The 25,185-nt window shown below is 42.3% G+C and overlaps 1 protein-coding gene across 2 annotated transcripts in view; it reads left to right on the plus strand.

Annotated features, from left to right (window-relative positions):
- RGS8 (regulator of G protein signaling 8) overlaps nt 1-25,185 on the plus strand; it is a 292,063-nt gene that overhangs the window by 136,429 nt on the left and 130,449 nt on the right. For both annotated transcript variants that reach the window (XM_069232061.1, XM_069232062.1), the window contains exon 2: nt 5,034-5,135. In XM_069232061.1, coding sequence (XP_069088162.1) covers nt 5,034-5,135 — 102 coding nt within the window. The remainder of the gene's footprint in view (nt 1-5,033; nt 5,136-25,185) is intronic.

The following is a 25,185-nucleotide window of genomic DNA, read 5'->3' on the forward strand; positions in this document are numbered from 1 at the left end:
TTCACACCTCATCAAGGCCGCCTGGCCTGGCTGCCAGAGGCTGGCCAATCAGAGAAGGGCACTACAGAGCTGAAACTGGTAGCTTTTACAAAGAGTTCTAAAACTCTTTCTAGGTGCAAGTTATATTAAATTCAACAATGGCAAGCTGTTGGATTTATTATACTAATAAGTTTGATACCAAACTTGAAATATCTAGCTCCTTTTGAGACTTTTTTTTTTTTTTTTAAATGTCTCCTCGTGTTAGCCTATGGATCTCAATCACAATGGGGAAAACAAATTTAGCTATTTTGCCCTCACCAGGGCTCATAAAACCTCTTTTATAAGGTCCCTGCTGATAGGTACACTGCACCTAAACCTGGGGCACCTAACGCACACCTTAGGGGTGACTTATATGTAAAAATAAGGTAGTTTAAGACTTTGGAAGTACTTTTAATTCCAAAGTTGAATGTGGGGTTAACTTTAACTTAAAAGCAACCAGCAAGGCAGGCCTGCTTATAAAATGACCCTAGGCACCACAGCAGTGCACCTATGGGTGCCTACCTATGCTGGGGTCCCTAAACCTATGTGCCCTACCATATACTATGGACTTATAGGTAGGTTGACACTGCCAATTATAATTAGCCTAATGTGCATAATCACTTTCATCAGAGCACAGGCCCTGGGACTGGTTTGCAGTGCCCAGGGCACCATCAGAGTCAGGAAAACACCAGCATAAGTGGGAAATGGTGGCAAGAAGTCAGGGAGCTTCTGCAATCAGCCCAGTTTCCCCACACCTTTTATGCCTAGGGTCAGTCTGTGAGTGGTGGGCAAGCCTTTGTCCATCCCCTAAATCATCTTTGGTCAGTTCCTCTACTCTTTCTGGGTTTGATGCTAGTCTGACTAGAGAGACAAAGGGGAATAGTTCTATGTGTAAGCTTCATCTGCCAGTGATAAGGTAAGTATCCTGTGAAGCTCTGGAAATGACTGGGAACAGGCACCCAGGTCATCCTGTCGTAGGAGGTGCCTCCACCCCCATATCCAGGGCCCTTTGTCCACTGTCAAGGAAGGATACACACCTTACCACAGTGGTGCCAACTAGTGATAGGTAACAACTGAACAATGGCAGGAAAGCCTTTTGGTTTTAGGCAGGAAAATGACTTCTCTCAAAAAGTGTAATTTCCAAAATATTAATATGAAACTCAATTTGATCTTTAATATACTATTGGAACAAGTCAATGAAGCCCCTTTCTAGCTACTTTCAAACTGAATTTAGCTCTTAATAAATGTAATAACTTAACCCATTTTTAATCTATGGGAGAGCCACGTTTGCCACAGTGAAAAATGGCTTTGGAGATTTGTCACTGCCAGGACATGTAAAACACCTAGATGTCATATTGTCATATTTTTAAAATACCATGTGCCCTGTTCAATGGGGTTTTAAGGCCTACTTTAGAGGTGACTTGTAAGTATTAACTTGGAGGGTTTAGGCCTGGCAAAACATTATTTTGCCAGGTCAAAATACACTCCTGGACTACAGTGGTAGGTCAGGAGACATGTATTTATAGTGTTACTTTAGTGGGTGGCACAATGAGTGCTGCAGCCCACTAGTAGCATTTAACTTACCTGTCTTTGGTATTTGTAGCACCATATATACTTGGGACTTATAAGTAAATTAAATATGCCAATTAGGTATGTGCCAATTTTACCAGGTCTAAAAGGGAGAACACAAGCATTATACCACTAGTAAGCAGTAGTAAAGTGCACAGAGTCCTATAACCAAAACAAACAGGTTCAGCAAACTTGATAATTTATTGGAAGAGGAGAACAGCAACCACAGAAGCATTATCAACACAACCACAGGAGTAAGAATCATAGTGTTCACACACTGCAAATGAAAGCATGGGACACTGAGATGATGTTTACTATGCAACTGATTGCCTGGCAGCACTCCATGGCTTGGTCAGGGGATGGTGGCATTTTATAGATCACTTTCCTTGTTAGTGTACTTAATAGTAGCCTTTCTGGTAAACCATAACACCATTGTCAATGCTCAATGATGAAAAGCACTGGTGTACATGGTAATGTTCACGCAGGACAAGCCTTCACATATACATTCATAGGAAGAAATATCCAACTTGAAGACTAAGGCCCCCACTACGAGTTGAATGAATGCATTAATCTGTCTCATAAGTTACTGGCCGAGCTGGGATTACATATTGGTCGGCATCAACACCGGTACAGTCAACTAGTAAAACCAGGTGTCAATTTTCCAGGAAAAGTGTACGTCATCTGGATTTAACAAGTAGAAATCAACAACTAAATATGATTTGTGAAGCTGTTAACCACTCTAGGCACAAAAACCCATGATGATCTGGTGATTTAGCATCCAGAAATTGTAGCACCTGCAGTAATGGATTCGAGGTGTGGTATTACTGCATCGGGTATTCTGCTGTACTCCTACTGAGGTCCTAAGTGATAGGAAAGCATCATCCTCAATAACAAAAGGAACATACATGAATCCACCAAATACATTGCATGCATTGTAAAATTCACTCTCATGCATAATGGCAGGCGGCTAGAGAAGGCAAAGACACTTCTTTGCTTACCAGTAGACTCTATCATAAATATTCAAAATACTCTGCATTGCTCACAGAGTAAAACATATGTGCTCCTCTTGCTTGGGAAAGATAGTTTAGTTACCAAGCACATACAATATTATGATCATATAACATCAGCATATTGATAAGCTTGTTTTCTTGCGCCCCCGACTTGCACCTAACAATACCATGAGTGCGCCATATTTAAAATACGGCGTACCATGGCAGTCGTTAGCACATTTTGGATACAATTGTGGTGTTTTGCTACACTAGCATCAAAAATGTTGATTCTAGTGCAGCAAAGCACTTGGAGGCCCATTAAATATAATGGGTGAGTGCTTGGAACACCTGCTCTGCGCAGGCATTAAAAATGACGCAAAAAATGTCACATTGAAATGTTGTAAATTTCACTGCACCATTTGTTCAGACTTCCCTACTCCGGAACGCCCCCCTTGCATACATTATGCCTGGCACAGGCACAATGTGGTGCAAGGGGTTACAAACCACTTTGTAAATATGACTCGGCACAAAAGCCACCTAAGCGTAAAACAATGATGCTATGGCTGCGTTAAGGTGGAGCAAGGGGCTTGTAAATATGCCCCTTATTGGGGCATATTCGACATAAACTTCAGACTGAATGGAAATCACAACACACTTCTGCTGAATCCGTTTGACTGCAACACTTATTTAATGTTAGCTAGTTGATTCAAGCACCAGTGGCTCCATTCACCCTCCTCAGCTACACGATGGATCTTTAAGACGAAGTGGGTCGGTATTGGGTATTCCTGGTATTGCCAGGTAATGGGGGATGAAATACGGGAAATGGTGTTTCTGTAATGATTCTTGCATTCATTTCTCCATTTTCACCCGGGATTTCACCCAGACATTTCACCTACTAAAAAAGTCCAGAGTCGTAGTATACAGTCACAACTTGGATTCTCAATGGGGACAGTAACTCCTTTCCACAGCCCTATCGGAATTACTGGCGATTTGAATCTGTCTCTCTTTATATTCATTGTAACACTGTGAATTGGTCAGATACAATCACACGTTTCTTACAGTAAACATGTTCAGATATCTGAAAATTATCTATGTCAACTCATTTCCAATTCACTCAAAATGTGGTACACTTTGACATCAACTGTCCATCGTTCATTCGTCACTATGTAAATCTGGATAACCATCCCTTTCATGATAAGCCAAACAAAATCAAGAAGATCTCTGATGTCTACCAAGTCTTAAGAGATGGAGCTATGAAAAGGCATAAATAGTAATACACATTGTTTCACTCACTATCCTAGCATAATGGTGAGGCGGGGCTGATGCAAAACTCCAAGTGTAAAACAAGGTGTAGGCTTTGTGCCCAGGATGAGATTCATACCAGTCGCCTCGTGCATGCATGGAACTGCCCAAATACATGGCACTAAGCCAGTAACAAAGACAAGTTACAGACTCACCTTTGGAGCTTGGGAGCAGGTTGAAGAAAAGTTTCAAGTTGCCTGATTGTTTAAAAATCTGTTGGCTCCTGTTATTTTTTCGAATGTTTCTACAAAAATGTCGAACTTGTAATCAAAACCAATGCATCTAAAAGTCATGCCATTTGGTACCTTTTGAATGTGTTAATCTTTTCACCGTTTGCTTCTGCTGGGGGTTTTGCATGTTATATTCTGTGCGCGTAGCTTCGGAGGAGGGTGTGTGTCTGTTGGGGTCTTACAACCCCCCCATGAATAGGTTGTTGGGGTGTAACACTTCCCCCCAATAAATAGTTAAGTACATGTGCTGTCAATTGGATAAGAGTGTGTGGGTTGGAATTCAGAAGGATTTGTTACATACACACAGAGAAATCACACACACTCTCTCCCACCTCTCTGTTTTGAAAGTCCTAAAAAATGTTGGTTAATTTTTACAAACTATTGTGTTTTCTTTTACTTAATGCTCCTACCAGTTCCTTTTCTTTCCCTTTCCACTGCCCCTTAGGCCTCTGTTATGCACCCTGCTTGTCCTATAATATACTTTAACATCATATGCCAGCGTGATTGTTGGAAAATCTAAAGTCCCTCCCCCAACTTTACTGATCGAGCTACGCCCCTGGTTGTATTGGTGTACAAGCATTTTAAACCATGTGGCATGGCCTAATTTTTTTTCTTACACTTTCTTTATTTATCAAAGGGAGCGCTGTTTTCCTAGGTATGTGAACCCTTTCTTTTCCCCTGTAAAATATGGATAATTTCATATGACTATTTACAGCCAAGCTTTCGAGGGAGCCGGTCAGACCGGAAAAAGATGACAAATCAGAACATGAATGACTGTCAGGCTTGTAGAGTTATCGCGAGCTAGAAGATCTGCAATCTAGTAGAATTTGAGTTTGAGATCCTAAGAGTGATCTAACAGATTGAAGAAGAGTGATTTTGAAGTGCTTTTTGTTGATTATGTGCCTTTCTCCTGTGGTGTCGATAGGGGGAGTGGAATGAGGACTCGCCTGGGCTGCCTCTCACACAAGACCGACTCCTGCAGCGACTTCTCCGCCATCCTACTTGAGAAACCAAGCCGAGCTTTAAAGTGAGTGCTTTTGATTTGAATGAGAATATCAATTGTTGGAACTGTGCTTAAAAGCAGGATGTATTCGGGGTACTCCTGATAGGCAAACTGAACATGTGCTGATATAAGACATTAAATAGTAATAGCTGGTTCTATAGTGCCAACTACAAGTTGAAGTGCCTTTGACGCTTAATCAATATCACATGTCTCAAATACTGATTTTATGAGTCTGGAATGGATAAAATTCTAAGTAGGCCTCATGGGATTGCAGTTAGTTGCTTACAGGTCCATAGGGATCTCTGCTGCTATTATATACTTCAATGAGCTGAGTCTTTCTGTTGCTATCTGGAAGCCATGATTCTTCTGTAAGACAGCCGCCTAGGGAATGACACCATATTTTGTACACTGACATGACACAGCCCTTTCACTTGTCTTACTTATACAAGGATTGACTCCCCTCCATGCTCCCTGGTGTCCCCATGTTTACTTCTGTGATGCTTTGGCAGGCTGCACCCACACCCTTTGCTGGGCCACCAAGCTCGCTTTCTACCCAGGCACCATAGAACCTGAAGGCAGGTAATGACGACAATGATCACAGGCTATATCTCTTCCTGCTTCTCACACACAAAGGCCTACATGGTCTACAAGATAACCCTTACATACTTATTACATCTGCTCCCCTGTGTCAGTTCTTGGCCTTTTTAGGTCTGGCTTGCCTTTCATCAGTCGGTGACTCAATGCTACCAGTTCTTTAAAATATACATAATTTGTGCTTTGGCTTGGCGGACAGTAGTATTTCTCTCACACCTATTGTTGTTGCCTGTTATTGTATCATTCCACTGCATATAAGGTACTTGAATTTCAATGCATCAGGGTAAAGTTTACTCTTCAAATGTATTCTGAGGTCCTCATTACGACTTAGGTGGACTTTTGAAAGACCGCCGTCGACACGGGCGTCCAAAGGCCGCCAGTGTTGGGGGTCCAATGACCGCTGTATTCTGTGTCACCCAAGCATTTCCACCCATTTAAGGGTGGAAATCCAACACCATCGGCCTGAGTGACAGCGGGTGAGAGGCAGCTCCAGTGCCAACACCGCCATGCCGATGGACTCTGCCCACCGTATTATAAGATGTAATATGGCACGACGGTTCCTGCACGGTGGATCCTGCATGGTAGTGTGGCACTGGCAGGGAATAGGCTGACACCCATCCCCTCCCGGATGACCACCTCACCCAGACAGGTAAGTGGAGCGACCGAAAGGGAGGGTGGCAGGTGCATGTGTGTGGTGTGTGCATGTATGCGGAGGGGGAGTGTGTATATGTATGTGTGTGTGTGGAGGGGGGAGTGTGTGCATGTATGCATGTCTGGAGGGGGAGTGAGTGCATGTATGCGTGCATGGAGGGGGAGTGTGTGCATGTATGCGTGTGTGGAGGGAGGGAGTGTGTGCATGTATGCGTATTTGCAGGGGGTGGGGGTGTGAAGGAATGTGGAGGGGCGTGGGGGTGTGAATGAATGCAGACGGGGATGCGTATGTGTGTGAGAAAGTGCGGGTTGTGTACGCCAGTGTGAGAGCGAGTCAAGGGGGTGTATGCCAGTGTGAGAGCGAGTGGGGGCATGTGTATGCTAGTGTGAGAGTGAGTGGGGGTGTGTGAATGTATTTGTGCCATCGGGTGGAAGTGTTTGAATGTATGCATGTGGTCAAATGGGGGTGTGTGAATGTATGCATGCAGTCGGGTGGGGATGTTTGAATGTATGCGTGCAGTCGGGTGGGGGTGTTTGAATGTATGCGTGCGGTCGGGTGGGGGTGTTTGAATGTATGTGTGCAGTCTGGTGGGGGTGTGTGTCTTTAAGTGTGTGGACGTGTGGGGGTGCGTGTGCCAGCGACAGGAATGGGGATTCCTGTTGTCAGGTGTGTTACCACCAGGGTTTTCATGGCAGGGTGACCGCCGTGAAAAGCCTGGCGGTTTGCCGGCGGGACTGGCGGCGTTGTGGCTTTGCCAAAACTGCATAACTCATAATACAGCAGTCTTTACCGCCGGGGGTACAGCAGTTAGACCGCCAACGCGAGTTTGGCTGTCTCATTACCACCAAACTCATAATGAGGGCCTTTGTTCTTTATCTCATAGGTGGATTGTATACAGAAAGCAAGAATTTTATACTGGATTTATTCCCTCTAGGAATCTGGATATTCGTATTACTACCTTCTTTCAGTTTTTCCTGTATCCCATACAGCACTTAGTTCCTCAGCCTTTCTTTTGGGATTTGGAATTTACATGTTGCACTGTTTGGATAAGAACTCTAGACTTTCTCAAATCTGGATACGAGCCTCCAGAACTGGACGGAAAACACAGGCTGTAGACTCAAGGTCTAGACATAAGACTCTAGATGTCAACATAAGAAGTAGACTCAATACTCCAGGTGTCGGCTTGAGAACTGGAGACAAAATTTCTGATGTGGCTGCCAACACTAAGCGCAATGCTCCAGACATGACCACCAGATATAGGTGACAGAACTGTACACACAACTTGAGCTGAAGTCTCAAAAACAAGACACTTACTCCATTGGCAGCCCCAAGAATTAGGCACAATACTCCCTATGGGGCCTCAATACATAAAAGGTGACCTCCAGAAGTAAAGGCAATACTCCCAACAGGTCTCTGGAACTGAAGGCTAAACATTCCTTCAGAATAGCATGTCCAGAAGTGGACTTACTGTTCAGGCTCATGCCTTAAAAATAATGTTTACTAGAGAGACCCTATATTCCTGTCACAGCTAGGTATGCCGTTCCTTCTGCACCCCAACCTCACTATTGATCTTCCCATGATCTCAAACTCTTTAATCACTTAATTTTGAATGACTAAAAAAGTTACCACCTCATCCATCTGGATATCTCTGAAAAAACTTTCACTTGTTGATCATACCTAGTCTGAACATCAGAAACGCCGTCCTTGCTGGAGTAACCCAATTGTACATTGCACCCCTCAAAACTATCCTTCACTAAGTGGCAAAACAAGTGAACTTAGCAAAAACGATCTAATTACATCCATTCTTTCTAGGTTGACTGACAAAAACAACCAGTAAGATTTTTTGATGATGGGTATAAAGTACAGCACAATCATCTCACGACCTTGAGAAGAGGTTTAGGTAATTTATGAGAAACTGAAAGTAGGAAAAAGATTAAGAGAGAGAGAGATGTGGACATCAAGTTCCAAATGGGCTTGGGACATCTGTCACTAAAGGAGAATGACAGCTAAGACAAGTTAAACATAATTTTATAGTCAACAATAGCTCTCTCATTAGCTCTAGCCTGCAGACTGCCAACATATTGAGTACTACTTAAATGAAAATGACAGATAAGGGGGCCAAATCTCAATATGATAAGGAGAGTTAATGCCCCAAAATGGTTCATTTTTTCATTGGCCATCTTAAGTGGAAGCAGAGCTGACCTGCAGAGTAGAAGCGAGTGCCAATTTATTTACAAAAGACCTGACCACAAAGATGTGCAAAGAGTTTTCCCAGGATCATGCAGACCCAGAAGGGGAAGACTTTTCTTATACCCTTATCTCTGGAGCTGCTCCAGCGTTACTGTGACTGCAGGGGCAAAGTAGGCTCTTGCGATTTGTTAGTAGCGTGCAGCATTTGTCACAACTGCAGAGATCCAGAATACTGTTTGGCACAAAGAAAGTCAGACTTGGTCTTCTTCTTCAAGGTAAAGTGAATGCAAGTTCGCAAATTTCTAAATGAGGGTGAAGCATGGCCTTATGAAATGTCCTTTCCGATGTGGTGGTCATGGGAGTTGTTGAAATATCTCAATTCAAAATGTGGCTGAGTTTCTTCTTTGAGGTCAGTTCCACCTTCAAACATATGAAAAGGCAATGCTTGGAAAGGCATAATGTGTCAGCACAGACCTAGTTTCCAGATTTGTTTGTCACACTAAATGCAAAAATATTATTAATTTCCGACCCTGATTTTTTCTTGACAGTTTGGATTTTTCCTTCACAAATTATCCTTAATTTTTTGCTTGGCGTTTCTATATTCTTGCTATCATCTTTTTCTCAAGCAGTTGGAATTCGCAGCAGATCTTCTACTGGATCTGTTGTTTTACCTGATTCTTTTCTCCTTCCATATGCTCTGGTCGATTTTTGTATCTGGAGGTTATCACCAGTGCTATTTACATACAAGCTGTGGGCCGCTTGCGCCCTCTACTAGAAGCTTCTGTTAAAGATGTGCCAAGGTCGCTCCCTTAAAGGGCAACCTCAAATGCTGTTAAGGCATGGTGTTGGCGTGCAGCACCACACCAAGCTACGAGAAGGGCATTGGGGCCAGAACATACTTCAGTAGTAGTGGGTGGTGAGTTAAGGCAGAGGGGCACAGAGCACCTCACCCCTGGAAAGGTACCCTTTTCCCATGGGTACTGGTCAGCTGAGAAGGGAAATGGAGGTGGGCAGTTTTCAAGGTTCCATTCAACTTGGAGTTGGCTTCTTCATGTTCATGAGCTTGATTGCAAAAAAGGAGGGCCTGTGGTTAGATGTGGTCATACAACTGGATGCCTACTTCGGGAGCCAGGCCCCCTGGGGAAGGGTGAGCCACCAACAAGGTGAGATGGTTCCCCTGGGCTATGGGGTAACAGAAGTAACAGGTATCAGTGAACACCAGTCCAAGGGGCCGAGAGTGGGTGTTGAGGAAGTGGGACAGCAGAGGGATACACATAGGTGGAACCCCATTATTAGTCATGTGAAGGGGCAGTGAGCATCATAGGGGCAGAAAGACACAGGGCAACCCCGCAACGGAGGGACCTGAGTGCTGTGGGCTCAAAAGGGGGAGTATGGCAGAGGAATTGGATCAAGGACTATGCAGGCAAGATGGGGGAAAAGATATGCTGAGGGGTCGAGGGGTGCATATCATTCTAGGATTCCCACGTCCCAGAGTAGGCAGTCTTCGGCAACTGCCCACAAATCAAGCAGGGCCTCTGAGAGTCAGCAGCCACAGAGATGGGAACTCTCAAAGGCATAATTTGTTCATAAGTACATAGAATGAGGTGGAAGTGTATAGGCACAGTCTGTGGGAAAAGCAAGTACGAAGGCTAGGAAAAACAGGTTGAGGGGCACAGAGGTGTCGCCTAGTCTCCAGTGGTGCATGGAACTCACGGAGGCAGTAGGGCACATGTGGGAATGGGTTGTGTCACGTGGTTATTGAACAAGGTAAGGTAAGCAAGAAACACAAAGGGGTAGAGGAGTGAGAATGATATTAGGAATGACGGCTGGTGACAGCTATGACAGGGGAGTGCCTGTGGAAGGGAGAGGAAAGAAGACAGGCCAGGGCAGGGTGGTGACTCGAGTGAAGTAGTATGTGGAGCAATGGCAGGTCCAGTCAGACCCAACCAGTTGATACCCTCATGATTTAACCTTCAGGGGTTGTGCCAAAAAAAGGTGTGAGTGACTTTTGCTTGATCTACCACCCCTCTTGTCCCAAAGGGGCATCAGTCAACGAATTTATCAAATATACTGAGTGTGGGGTATCATATGCCACTACAGATACAGCCATAGAACTGATGAGGGATGTGAGTGATCCGGCTTTTGCTAGTTACCCTGAACAACTTTTATCTCCTGGGGATACACATTCAGTGGAGTGTTAGTTGTTTGAGAAATGGAGCACTATTGTTGAATGGGTAGTCAAGCAGGAGGTAGGGTCTGAGCAGTTGCTGGCTCACCTTGAAGATTTGTTGTTGCTTGGACAATGGGGGAGGGCTGGGGAATGCAATAGGTTAATGGCGACACCAGAGTGAGTGGTTACAACATGTAGCATACCGTTGGCAGCAGAAAAGACCAAAGAACCTGTTCCTAGGCTGACATTCCTGGGAAGAGAGCTTGACTCTGTGGAAAGTTGTTGCACTTGACACTGGAAAAATAATCACTTTGAGGACACTTTTACAAGAAGTGATGGGGAGTATGAAATGGAAACTGAGAAACATACAGCAGGTGATGGGCCACTTAAGTTGTGCTTGTAGGGTGGTGGCCCCTGAAATTGTGTTTTGAAGACAGATGGTGTTCTCTATAAGGGGAGCAACTAAACCTTATCATGAGATTCAGATGACGGGCAGAAAGAAATTGGACTTGAAAATATGGCTGCAATACCTGAATCTATACAATAGCGAGATGTTGTGGTTCAAGGCAACAAAGTGACATGAACAGTTGAAATCTTTTCAGACATAGAGGGTGCTCAAGATTTTGTAGAAAAAATGTCTCAGGGTTTGATGTGGCAAATAGCACAGGATGGGATTTCTAAAGTTTCGTCTGCTGGTGCTTGCGGTATAATTGTGGTGCAGTGAAACAAGAAAGCAGTGGTGTATCTGGTCAACAGAAAGACAACCAAGGATGATTACATGTTGAAGCTTCTGCGAATGTTTAAAGACAACCTACTGTTCAGAACCAGACATGTTGCAGGTCTTAACAATCGTGTGGCTTACGTATTATCTTATTCACAGTGGGTGAGGTTCCATGGATTAGCCCCTGGAGCAGACATGGAGTAGTGGGAAATCAGAGTGTGAGGGTGATCATATGGTGGAAAAAACTTTGGGGGACACGATGAGTAGGTCCAAAGGATGGTCTGGAAGGACATTTTATAGTCAGAAGTTCCATTAGGACAGTCATGGAGGAGTGGGTTTGGGATGAAGGAACAAGGAAGAAGGACATGATTAATTTTATTGCAGTGCAGGTGGAGAAAGGCCTGGTGGCAGTTACAATTGCAGGAAAAATGGCACAAATTGCTCTATATGCGAAAATGTTGTGGGGTTATAGCCCCTGTGACGGTGAGTTCTAAAGGAAAATGTTGGAAGGATGGGCCAGGGAGAGCAGTAGGACAGTAGGGAAGGGACAATTCAGCATCCAGTGATGATACAAATACTGAAGTCAGTACGGCAGGAGGTGAGATTTGGGTGAGCTTCCACCTGGAGGACCTGGCTGTTTGGGGCTCTGTTTATGTTAATGTTTTTTGGGCATTTTGAGTTTCAGAGTTGGTAGGAAGGATTTGGAATCTGGATTTAGAGTTGAACATCCTTCATGGTCAGAGTGGGGATTGGGTATTCGGAATTAAAAGAGAAAAACATGTCAGAAGGGTTAGGGTAGTGTTGTGGGGTGGGGTGGCAGAAATCAGAGGAGACAAAGATTTGCCCTGTGGCATGGTTTAGTGGCTTTCTCAGTTTGAGCGGTGCAGCAGCAGGAGCGGTGTTTAAACACAATTTGGGGAGCATAATGCTAGGCAGGTAGTTGTTGGAAGCCATGAGGTGTTACCTGAGGCAGGTGGGCTTGAGGGAGCAGCATTTTGGGGCACACTTGTTCCGCATAGACGCAGCAAGAGTGCTACTGCCTCAAAATGAGCAAAGTAAGGATGAAAGGCTAAAGGAAATGAAAGAGTGGTTGCATTTGTGGATATGTGCAGTGGGAGTATCGGGGCAGTAAGGCGGCCTCTATCCCACAGTTAGAGACTATGAAGGGCCCCAAGAAAGTATTATGGAACTGTGGGCATTCGAATGTGATATGGGCTGGGATTGAAATGTAAAAGTGGTTCTTTGGCCACCAGCTCAGACTGAGTCAGGCAGAGTGATGTTGATGTGGTTCAGCTTATGGGGAATGAGATGGGTCCAGTTACTGCCCACCTTGTGATAACTGAAGGGAAAACAACTTGGTTCAGTCTACTGGGCTGGAAGTAATAAATTTGATGAAATGGGATATTGAGAATCTGAGGGAAAAGTGGTCAGGTACAGAATCGTAAGTGGCATAGTTGTTGCCGAGGAGAGTTTAGAGAAGAGCACAGAAAATGGCAGGGCTATATAGCGCATGGAAGGCAATTAACAGGGAGATATCTGGGCTCTGCAGGGCCAAAAGATATAGAGTAGTGAAACACAAAGAGCCTGATTTAGATAGTGGGAGACGAGGTACTCTGTCACAACAGTGAGGGATATTCCATCTGCCAAAATCTACATCCAATATGATATGTTGAGATTTAGATTTCTCTGGACGGATATCCATCACCGTTCTGACAGCGAAACTCATCTGCCAATATCTAAAGGAGGCCCAATGATATTGTGTATGAGTGCTCGGAATCTATCACCATGATGGGGGTTTTCCTGTCCACATTTGGGAATACGTTGCACCTAGAGACATTGGTTGGGTTGTTTGATGCTTAGATGAAGGAAGCTAGAGTGTGAGGGGGAGAGAAATACCACCTCTGGGAGGGTTTCACTGGTAGTAGTGTGAGGTGGCAATGGCAGAGAGATTGTAAAAGGGTCTGAAAGGAAGAAAGACAATTCACAGGAGGAGAAAGAGTAAATAAGACTCAAGGAGAAGGGGCCTGGTCCGAGATAGGTGACGACAATAAGGTAAGGGATGATCTGGAAGAAGAACAAATGAGGTTATGTGAAGTTAAAAATTAACATTGGAATTTTTATTATTGAGGAGATTGGTTGAGGGAAATGTTGGCATGGTAACTTTTTAGGTGGGGATGGGATAGCGCCACATTTTTAGGAACGTTGAGAAGGACATTATTGTGCAGCTCAGCTGTTGGAGATAGCTGGTTAATCTTGCGCCCAATAAAAGTAGTCTTTTGCACATAAGCAGAATGGAGTAATGCAGTGATTGTTGCCCAAAATTAGCCCCGGGTTAAGAGGTGTGGAACACCATCTACGCCCAGGGAGACTGGTCAGAAAAGAGGATGAGCATAATGATACGGGCATCCATAAAGCCACCTGGCCACGGCATTATGTAGTCGCATAGAGAAAGTTCACTTTTTCAGGGGTCAACAAAGAAAAACTCAACATCCCACCGTGGTACAAAGGGAACTGGGAGGGCGTTTGGGGAGTGGTGGTTATATGTAGAAGTTGTATCACTTGAAGGCTAGCAGTGTGAGGTCGCAGAAGTAGAGAGATGGTAAAGCGGGCAAAACTGAGGAAAGGCAAATTGCGAGAGAAGGAGGAAACTAATTTCAGTGAGATGGGGGGCTGGTCCAAGGGCAGGCGGGCACGCAAAGTCAATAAGGAAATGGTGATCTAGAAAGAGTACAGATAAGTGTATTTGCTCGAAAAGAGGAACGTAATGACGGCATTCAGAGGCAAGATCGTGGATAAGAGGGGCAGGCTGGGAGCGGAGCGCGGCAGCCATTTGTTCTGACTTTTACGTCCATTCCCACAAGGAGAGCTGAAGTGTACGTGTCATGCTGTCGAGAAAGAGCTTAGGGGCCCTGCTGCGCTTCCTCTCCTGTCAGTTAGCTGCCTCGCTAGTGAATGGTTCTTCTGTCCTGCATCTGTATTTAATTGCTACTTGATTATTACTGCAGTCTTGATCGAAAAACAAGTGTTATTGCGTTTTGGTTGGTTGGAACTGTGCGGGAACACTCTAATTAATGACAAAAACAGTATGCAGCTGGTAACGAAAAGAAAACATACGAAATCATAAGTGGAACTGCGCGCTGTTTTTCAGTCTTTACGGGAATTCTCTGTTCCGTTTGCACTAACCAAAGCAGACTAACACAGAGAAAGATGTGCTTGTTTTTTTCATTACAAATAGGAGACTGCAATAATCAAAATCAATTAACTCCATTCAGATGGCCGCTGCAGTCACCAGCGGCTTACTTTCAATTAAAGATCTACGGAAACTAGTGCGCATCCTTGGAAGTCTTCCTGGCAGCTAAGATGGATTTAAGTGTCTCAACAGAGAGGGATGGTAAGTTTTCAAAAGGATCATTTATGCTTCCAGTAGCGTGTCTGAAAACTGTAAATAGCACTTTGTTTTTGCTTGTGACATTTGTGCACTGGGATTCTCAGGGCAGTGAGGTCCTCCTCCATACACCATTGCCACAATGTTCCAAGTATGAATGATTAATTAATTACTGGTAAACTTTATTACCTCTTTACCCTTCCTCCCCGTCCTAGTCCTTACAAAGTGATTATTTATCCAATTATCCCATTTTCAGAAGGCTCAGACAGTTAAACACATAGAGATACATTTAGTATTTCATTCCAAGAAATAATTTATTAGTTAATTAAAACCATAAACATACAATTAAGCAAAAAATATAAGTGATATGATAAAACATTAGTGATGCAATATTACTAATAAGACTAAAAAGAACATGTCATTCATACTGTGGATTTGCCCCCACTTATCTCCAATTACTACTACAGAACCTCCTGATTTCGCCCTTTCTTATTCATAGTATGTACCTTTTGTTTCTGCTGGGACCATTCCAATCTGCTGGCTTGTTTCAGTGCGGGAAATTTTACAGGTAAAAATTTCCAAAAATTGGATAAGCCTAATATTCAGTATGGAGTTTCTTGAATGTTTCAATTAAAGCTTGACTGCACGTTCTGACCCCTAATTCATTTAGTTCATTTTTCAATAAATGTCTTCTTTCAGTAGCCAAAGCTGGACAACTGCAGACCACATCTACTAGGTTTTCCATCACCAGATGACATAAGTGGCACTCTTGGGTCTCTACTAACGACCCCTTCTTCCATTTTGGCATGAGGTCTAACATTGACACTTCACCCAGCCTTAGCTTCAGAAAACGCTGTTTGATTTTCAGTGAATAGGGGGCAGCCGGCAGTGGTGATTCTTTGGGAACTTTATATGAATTAAGAATCAGCCAATCATGCAAACTTTTAGAACTCCCTGTCTTCTAGACAGCTACATAATTTACTTGATTTATTTACTGCTTTGTTAAAAGCCAGAGTTGGAAGCGACTGATCCCATACATCTCCTAAATTCAAAAGGGCTAGGCTTTTTTCTAAATACTTTTTTATAGATACTATTACCTCTTTCTAGATTCATTTCCTGCCAAGCTAGATTAGCCAGTGTCCCTTTTGGGGCATGGCGCAGTTTGTAACAACATTTAATATATGCCGCAGGTCGAGCCAATGTCTGCTTAACTACCTTAAATTCCAATCTGATCTGGGCTGGGGAAGCATGTCCTGGTAGCCGAAAGACACGCTTATACACCTTTACCAAAAGTTTATCCAAGAGAGCTTCTTCCATCCCCATCATTATTTCAGTCCCATATGCAAGGGTTGGGAGTCATTTTGCTCTCATAATGGCGGTCATTGGATTCAATGCATGGCCATGGATAAAATTTGCAAGTGTGCCAAAAGCATAAACAAGTGCATGCGCCTTATTTTTTATCGCTTCTTTTTGAGGCGCATTATTGCCTCTAGCATCTGTCATGACCCCTAGGTATCTATACAAGTTAACTTCCTTTAAGGTCGTCCCATTAAGATACCATTTACATTGACTAGTCGGTCTACGGTTAAGAGCTATTTTTGCATGCCTATTTTAGTGTTGCTAAGTAATAATAGGTCATCTGCATATAGCACATTAGATAGTTGTTGGCCACCAAGAGAGGGGGAATGGGCTGATTGATCATTTAATTTGGCCAAAAGATTTGCTATGTACAGATTGAAAAGAGTTGGCGCCAATACACATCCTTGTTTAACACCAACTGTTGATTTAACTGCCCTAGATAGATGTGAGCCTACCCCTAGTTTAACCTTTACCCATGTGTCAGAATAAATCAGTTTGATGGCATTTAAAATGCTTGCTGGTAACCCCCATTGCTGTAGTTTGGCCCATAACATGCAACGGGGGACACAATCCAAAGCAGTTTTAAAATCAGCAAAGCATATGTATGTGGGAGTCCCAGTTGCTTTTGCTCTGTTGATGATCAGTATTTCATTGATACAGCAACAGATGGCTATTACTGCACAACATTTTTGAGTACCTGGAACCAAACATACCTGAGTTAATATCTAAATGTGAACTTTAACGTTTAACAGAAGTTTCAACATGTGACTGTTTCACTGCTCTACAAATGTAGATGGGGGGACCCCGTTTGCCTACTCCTAGAATGCTGGCAAACGTCTTGTGGGTTTACCATGAATGGTGCTAGGGATGGGAACTTTATAGAGAGTTAGACTTGAAACACAGCCTGTCTCACCTACCTACTAAGGTTTGCTGTAAATTACTTCTTGCCCTTGCTATTAGGACCTTAAGAAACAAATTGGGCATCAAAGTCCCCAAAGGACTTTGTCCTGTTTAAATAACATCAAGAGCTCTCTTGACATCCAACATCATTGGATAGTCAGGGCAAAGTTGATTGAAGGACCAGGAATACAACTTCTTTATATGCATGGAATTGAAAGTGTACCATAGGTTTAAAATGTAGGCTTAATTCCAAAATAACCATATCCTCAAAGAATATTATAAAGAAATAGGAAGCCATTAGGGCACCAATCTCACCTACTCTCTATGCAAAAGTGATTGCCAGCAGGAATGACACTATTCCTGTGCTGCAGTAAATGTTTGCCAAGTTGAGAGGCTCCAATCATTGTAAACACAACACATTTAGCACTGTTGGAAGTTCCCAGCAGGAAAGAACATGGGATGTGGTTGATTTTCATAGTCTAAATCCCTTCAGCAATCTTTTAACTTATAGAATGACTATCAACACATTACTCCAGTTCTCACTGAAACGTTGACAGCAGACCATTGTGCAGACAATGTTGTAGGAGACAAACTATTCTCAAATCCATCTCTCAGGAAATCCAGAATGGATTTTAAATTGTTTGCTCTGAAAGTTCCTGCCTATTCGGCCAAATAAACTGAACCCTACCAGCACCCAGAAACCCTCACCGGTGACAAGTAGTGCTCTACAAATCTATTGATTGATTGAACACCATTTATCATAATTCTTACAATGTTTCTTATAGGAGGATAGTGTAATGGGTTTCTGGACTGCTGGATGAACAGGGCAACCCCACCTGACCAGCCTGGCTTCTGAAGACCTATCCTCTCAATTTCTAGGCGGCTAGATGTAGCATCTTGAGAGACTTGTACAGTAACTGGACAAATTTAAGACAAGGTGGGATAAGGGGAAGGTGAAAGTAACAGGTGAAAGTGACATCAGAAGTAACATTGGAAGGTTGGATAAGGGGAAGGGGAAACTAACAGGTGAAAGTGACATCTGAAGTAACATTGGAAACCAGGGTCTCCCACACCAATAAGGTGCTACCCCAATCACTGATGCCCTCTCCTCCAAAATCTTCTCAAGCATCTTCCGGAGGAGGGGAATTGAAGGAAAACATACAAGGGCCCTCTTGGCCAAGGGATCAAGAATGCGTCCACCATCCAGTCTTCCCTAATGCACTCCTGAGAACAAAAGTAGGTAAGGAGAGCTAGGTGAATAGTTCCAGCATTGGATGATCAAACCGTACTAGAATCTGCTGGAATGTTTCTGATACTAGATGGAATTTGAGTGTTGATAAAAGATTACAATCATGGGAGTCTGCTTGATATTTACCTTTCATTTGAATAAAGGTTGCAGTCAAGGAAACCAGAGGACGTCTGCCCATTGAAAGATGGCTAAAACTATTAAAGATGGAGCCTTCATCCTCATGCCCGCTTGTCAATTTATATAACTATTTGTGACCTGATTGTTCATTCTGATACCAACTGATTTCCCTTCTTTATGAGTAGTGAAACTGTAGCGATCTCTCCAAACAGTTGACAATTCTCTTCAATTGGAAGACATGAGAAACCCCTCGGTTGCCCAGTGACACTGAATTTCCCACCTTCCAGAGCGCCCCACACACGCCTCTAGTCTCACGTCTGTTGTTATCACCAGATACACAGGAGATGGCAACACAGTCCATTTTGAAAGATATTTATGACACAACCATCATTTGAGGTTCCTGATCACAGTCTGAGAAACTGGAATTACAGCCCCAAAGTCCTGTGATTCAGTGTGGGGTTTGCCAAAATGTGGCAAACAAGAGGCTTGAGATGGTGATGATCCCACAGAACTACCAATATAGTTGTTTCCATGAGATTATGGATTCTCATGAAGGACCTGGCTGATAGATAAGGAGAAGATAGGAGATGGTGAACAGTTTCCTGTAAGGATTTCATCATGTTTTCCGAAAGGCATACCATGTTTTGCTGAGTATCAAACAAGACTCCTGTGACCAGTTTCTTTTTGGTTGGGACTTGATCCAATTTCTCACAATTCAGGATGAATACAGGTTCTGGAGACAGCTGCATATTGCCTCAAGATTGTCTTGTCCCTTAGAAAGAGAAGGAGTGGATATCAAACAGTCATCTAGATACAAGTCAACATGATTGCCGTCTAAATGTAACAGACCTACATTTCTGACAATACCTTTGTGCATACCCTTGGTGATGAGGACAGACCGAACGGGATTGAGAGTAACTTGTAATAATTCACACCTATCACAAAGAAAAGGAGGTGTTAGCTCTTCTTGTGAATCAGGACATGAAAATAGGCACTCTGAAGCTCCAGGGCAATGAGAAAAGCTCCTTTCTTATTTGTGAGATTAGTAACTGAATTGTCATAATTGTGAAGGCTATGCTAAATGAGTGATAGATCAATTTACACATTTTAGATTCAGCACTGGCCAGTATGACTTCAAGACCAGGAACATAATCAAAAAAGCCCCCTGTGTCTCTGGAGAAAGGTACTTCCTAGAGGTCCCCTTTCTTTAGAGACTCTGAAACTCCCTCCAAAAGGCATTGCTTCTTCACTTGTGAGAGAGGGAGAAGCGTTTCTTGAAACATCTCTGGGGGTACACAGTCTAGTTCCATAAAATATCAATTTCAGATGACGAAGTGGGCTCTGTAGTATTTTAATAGTTCCTTCTAAACTCTGAAGAAGCTTTAGAGGCTCCACTGACCACCTCCGGCTAGTCTGTCTTTTAGGGCAGACTCCAGGCCGCAAAATGGTTTCTTTATTTCTTGCACTCTTTGCATACGTTTTTTTAGGCAGAAATGACTTTTTAAAAAGGAGTTTTAAAAGGCTGCAGAATCTTCTCTTGTCCATTGCTTTCTGTACTAACTTGTTCAACTTGGACCGAAAAGTTTCTGTATGGAAAAGGACATCCAGTTTATGAAAATCTTTTTCCCTCTATCCACAGTCCAGGTCTTAGCACTAAATGACGCCTTGCTCCAAATTGCCACCCTTGCTGACGTGGCTAAGAACCAGATAACATCAAAGGTGATATTGGACAAACTTTTTGAGAGGAGCTCCATTTTGCCTAAAATGACGGAATAATCAGAGGCTTATTGCAAACGTTCAAAAAGACCTATAAGTCCTTTAAAAGCATAGCAAACTTAAACAGCGTAAGCTCATATTTTTATTTCAAAATGCCCCACTCACTATGGCCTCTTCAAGGAACTCTCCACTTTCTTGTGAACAGGATCTGACAGCATTGTGTCCTCTGAAGCTCACAATGATGAGGATTTCATGCTTAACATAACTTTATTTACTCTAGGGAGTTGAAGGAAAGTTTCTTCAAAGTCCTGTAAACGATATTTGTGCTTAAGAAACGGGGAAAAGAGGACTTATCATTATTTGTCCATTCTGCTGCAAAGGTATTGTTGAGAATTTCATGGAAATTAAAGTTATCCCATTGTTGGATCTGTATTAGGCACCCCCCGTCAGGGCGAACAGAGGCTATACCAAATCCCCGTCAGGGCGAACAAAGGCTGCACCTTCCCTACTGTGCATGACCAATCCTTTAAGTGTCCCCCTTGCATATATTTGCTTTTCTGGTACTGTCTTTATCTGCATCTATGCCATCAAGATTTTATCTCCTTACTAGAGCTCTTTTAGCACAATATCAAAATACCGATTACAATTTACTACAACTAAATAGGATACTATTTTACATGTTTCTACATTATAAAATGTAATTGTTGACTTGTAATGAGGGCCTCAGTGTTATTTAATGTGTAGTTTTAAAATAATTAAAATGGAAGCATATTCTAAAATATAAGGATCAAACTGAACTGTGAACTTTAAGCTAATGAAATATAATAGTGAACATACACATACAAAAGAGCACTGAGGGTTTGATTCTTGGATATGGTTTATAAAAAAAACATTTTACAACAACATTATTGTTTGATGCTACAATTTGAAATCAAGGTGACATGAGCCTTAATTTTTGGAGCTTTCTGCAACACGACATTTTAGCATCAATGAGAATAATATAATTTCTAAATATAGAGTGAATCATTCTTTTCAAATATTAGAACATACTAGGAGCAAGGAGTTGAAACAACACCATAGAGTTCTAGGGCCAGATGTAGCAAACTATTTGCGACTCGCAAACGGCAAAAATCGCCGTTTGCGACTCGCAAATGCATGTTTGCTGTGCAGAAATGCATTTTGCGAGTCGGAACCGACTCGCAAAATGCATTTCAGAGTCACAAATAGGAAGGGGTGTTCCCTTCCTATTTGCGAGTCGCAGTGGTATGCACTTCGATTTGCGACCGCGTATGCGGTTGCAAATGGAGTCGCAGTTACCATCCACTTGAAGTGGATGGTAACCCACTCGCAAACGGGAAGGGGTCCCCATGGGACCCCTTCCCCTTTGTGACTGGACCCGAAATTATTTTTTCAGGGCAGGCAGTGGTCCAAGGGACCACTAGCTGCCCTGAAAAAATCCGAAACTAAAGGTTTCGTTTTTTTTTCTAAGTGCAGCTCGTTTTCCTTTAAGGAAAACGGGTTGCACTTTGAAAAAAAAAAACTGCTTTATTTAAAAGCAGTCACGGACATGGAGGTCTGCTGTTCCCAGCAGGCCTCTATCTCAGTGAGTGCCCAGAGTCGCTATGGGGGCGCAAATTGCGACCCACCTCATTAATATTAATGAGGTGGGTCTTTGCGACCCCATAGCGACTCGCAGAAGGTGTCTGAGACACCTTTCTGCATATGGTTTTGCGACTCGGAAATTGCGAGTCGCTCGGAGTCGCAATTTCCGAGTCGCAAAACCTAGTTTTGCTACATCTGGCCCCTAGAGTCTTGTTCATTGGCCTACACTTGGCACCACTTATTTTAATCATTAGTGTATATGGGGTGGCCATTTTAAATGGCAGTTTTGAGCAACAACATAACAGAAGGCAAAAGGCAATAAGGAACGTTATAGAAGGCATGGGCTGATTTACAGGTTAAAAAGCATTATAAAAGTTACCTCCGAATGAGTTAACTACTAGAGGAAAATGAATATCTTTATTGTTGCAGGAGACTTCTCCTAAAATTTTGAATAACTAAAAAAACTTATGGAATAAAAGGAATGCTTTTGAAGGTGTGGATAGATTGAGCGGTTAGAAAGCAAGACAGAGATTACCATGCTACAAGGTTACTAGTAGAGTAACATTGATGCAGTTTGTTGTGGAAGGGTAAAATTGAATATTCCCACTCCAGCCATTTCAACAGAAAGGAAAACTTTGCACTCCGGAGGGGTAAAATTTAGTATTCCCACTCCAGTCTGTGCAACAGTAGGGAAAGCGTTGGACTCTGAAGGGGTAACATTTACTATTCCCACTCCAGTCTGTCAAACAGTAAGGAAAACATTGGACTCCAGAGGGTTAAATGAACTATTCTCATTCCAGTGTGTGCAACATTAAGTAAAGTGTTGGACTCTGAAGGGGGAAAATCTACTATTCCCAGACTAGACTGTGCAACAGTAGGAAAAATGTTGCCTCCAAAGGGATGATATTTACTATTACAACTCAATAAAAATACATATTTATTAAAAATGATTATGACATAATACAAATGTTATTAACTGATTATTGAATTATATTGCCACACTAGTAGCAGCCCAGAACTAAAATAAAATTGGTAAGAAATATATTAAAAAATTAAGATAATGATTGATAAATGAATAATGAATTGTTAATTATTATTGAAAAAAGTCCCACCCTATTTCAAACACAGCCTGCAACTAATTTATAACATCATAAATATATGTATTAAACAGTTTACATAATTATAACGCATATACATAATTATTAATTTGTCAATAAAAATAATAATTAATTGATAACTAATTAATACTTAATTACCTTCCCACCCCATCCTCTTACAAACCCAACAATCCAAACTTAAAATATAGTTGAAAAATATTAATGACACAATTTACATAATTAATCATCAATTAAGTAATTAATATTAATAAAACATAATTATTAATTAATTATAATTAATTATCTTCCCATCTGTACCCCTGCAAACCTCACAGCCTGCTCTGACACTATAAATAACTATCAAAAATTACATTAAAAGTTATACCTAACTTGAAATTACAAACTACATTTAAGATGATTGCCAACAATTATACAAACAATATGTAACATACAATTTAAATAATATAAACTAAAACCACAAAGATTATTAAAAAAATGTTAATATTTACAACTATATCATTGAAAATGATATTAACAACACAGAAATGCTTGTAACAATATGGATATTATTGAAAAGTATATCACTTACCTACAAAAATCGATATTCTTGTCAACGATATTTCTGCATCACAATATTCCTGTGTCACAAAATTTAAAACTTGATATATGTAGTTCAATATTTCTGCTCCAATATTTTGTCCAAATACCCTGTTTAAACATTTCCCAGGACTGCCATTGCAGCATGTGTGCAGTTTAAATTGTCATTTTGACCTGACAAAGAAACCTTTTGCTAGACCCAAATTATCCTTTTTAATACCCCTAGGTATTAAAAAGTAGGACATGTCCTTTTAAATTTTACGTGTGCTGGTAGTGAAAAACTCTTAAATTTGTTTTTTTCACTACCAAAAGGCATGCCTCTCCCATAGGATAACTTTGGAGTTACCTTATTGCATCTAATAAGCTGTGATTTCCAATTGGGAACAGGTAAGTGTTAGAAATTGGATCTCTACTTGGCAGAGGTTTCCACCCTGTCAAAGTAGGGACTACAATCCCCATCAGGGCAAGTAAGATTTACGCTAAAGGTTTACCTGTGCTCACCCTCTGGTAGTTTGGCAAGGAGCAGTCAGGCTAAACTAAAGAGTCAATGTGTAAAGTAATTGTACACACACAGAGTAACACAGTGAAAACACCACAAAAGGACTCCACACCAGTTTAGAAAAACAGCTAATATTTATCTGAGTCAAGCAAGACCCAAATGACAAACATCCCAGGTCCTGGTAGCAAGATGCAGGTGAAGCCTTTGATGTCCGTGAGACTTCAGAAACCAGAGGCAAGCTCAGTGAGGCCCTGGAGAAACTTTAGATTACAGGATATAGAGAGTTAAGTACAGTCCTCTCACTCCCAGGCAGAAAGCAGCAAGCCGCAGGTCAGCACAGCAAAGTAAACAACAAAGTGGCAGTCCCTCCTTGCTGCACAGGAGTACTTCTTCCTGGAAGAATGTCCTCAGTTCAGAAGTGTTCTGAGTACATGGTATCAGAGGTCCAGTGCTTATACCCAAAAAAGGCCTTTGATGTGGGGGTGACTTCAACGAAACTTTCTGAGGAGCTCAAGGATTCCTTTCAACCTAACCCCGGCTCTTGACTACCAGTTTGGGGTATATCAGCCCTTTGTTTGATAGCAGGACACAACCTACTCAGATGCAAGTGTTAATTGCCTATCCCTTTCCCTACCCAGTGTGGTGATTCCCTCACCTTTATCTGCTTCTTGTATTGTGTGTAATAAACTACCACCAGGTTGTTGGCTTGCTCATGTTCAGTTGGGGTAGTTATGTTAAGGTGTAATGTTTACAGTTATTTGGCCAAACCTTGTTGCCTTTGTAGATTGAAAAGTACGTACACCATGTTTTTACCAAGGCTTGTTTACCCAGTGTTGCTTGATTTTATCATGGCTTGTTTACACAACCTCCACAATGTTCCTTGGAGCATCTGTGGGGTTAATTAGAAACACCTGAGACCCTGCACATTGTTGGACAGCTGCAGTCTCTGATTGTTAGGCAGCACTTGTGTTTTCAGGAGCCATGTGCTATTCCTGACTCATCACTCATTACTCCTGTTTCAAAAGACATGTGCTAATCATGGCTCATCACTCATGACTCATTCCTGCACAAACTATAAAAAAGCCTCACAGGTATTAGTCAGTTCTTGGCTTTGTTCCGGTTCGTCTTAAAGCTGACATCGACAGTCTGCTCCTGGTAATTCCCTGCAAAGCTTCTGATTCATTGCTGGGCAACAAGAGAGGAAACAAATTCTTCTGCCTCTGTGT

This window comes from Pleurodeles waltl, chromosome 4_2 (genome assembly GCF_031143425.1).
Source record: "Pleurodeles waltl isolate 20211129_DDA chromosome 4_2, aPleWal1.hap1.20221129, whole genome shotgun sequence".
NCBI lineage: Eukaryota > Metazoa > Chordata > Amphibia > Caudata > Salamandridae > Pleurodeles > Pleurodeles waltl.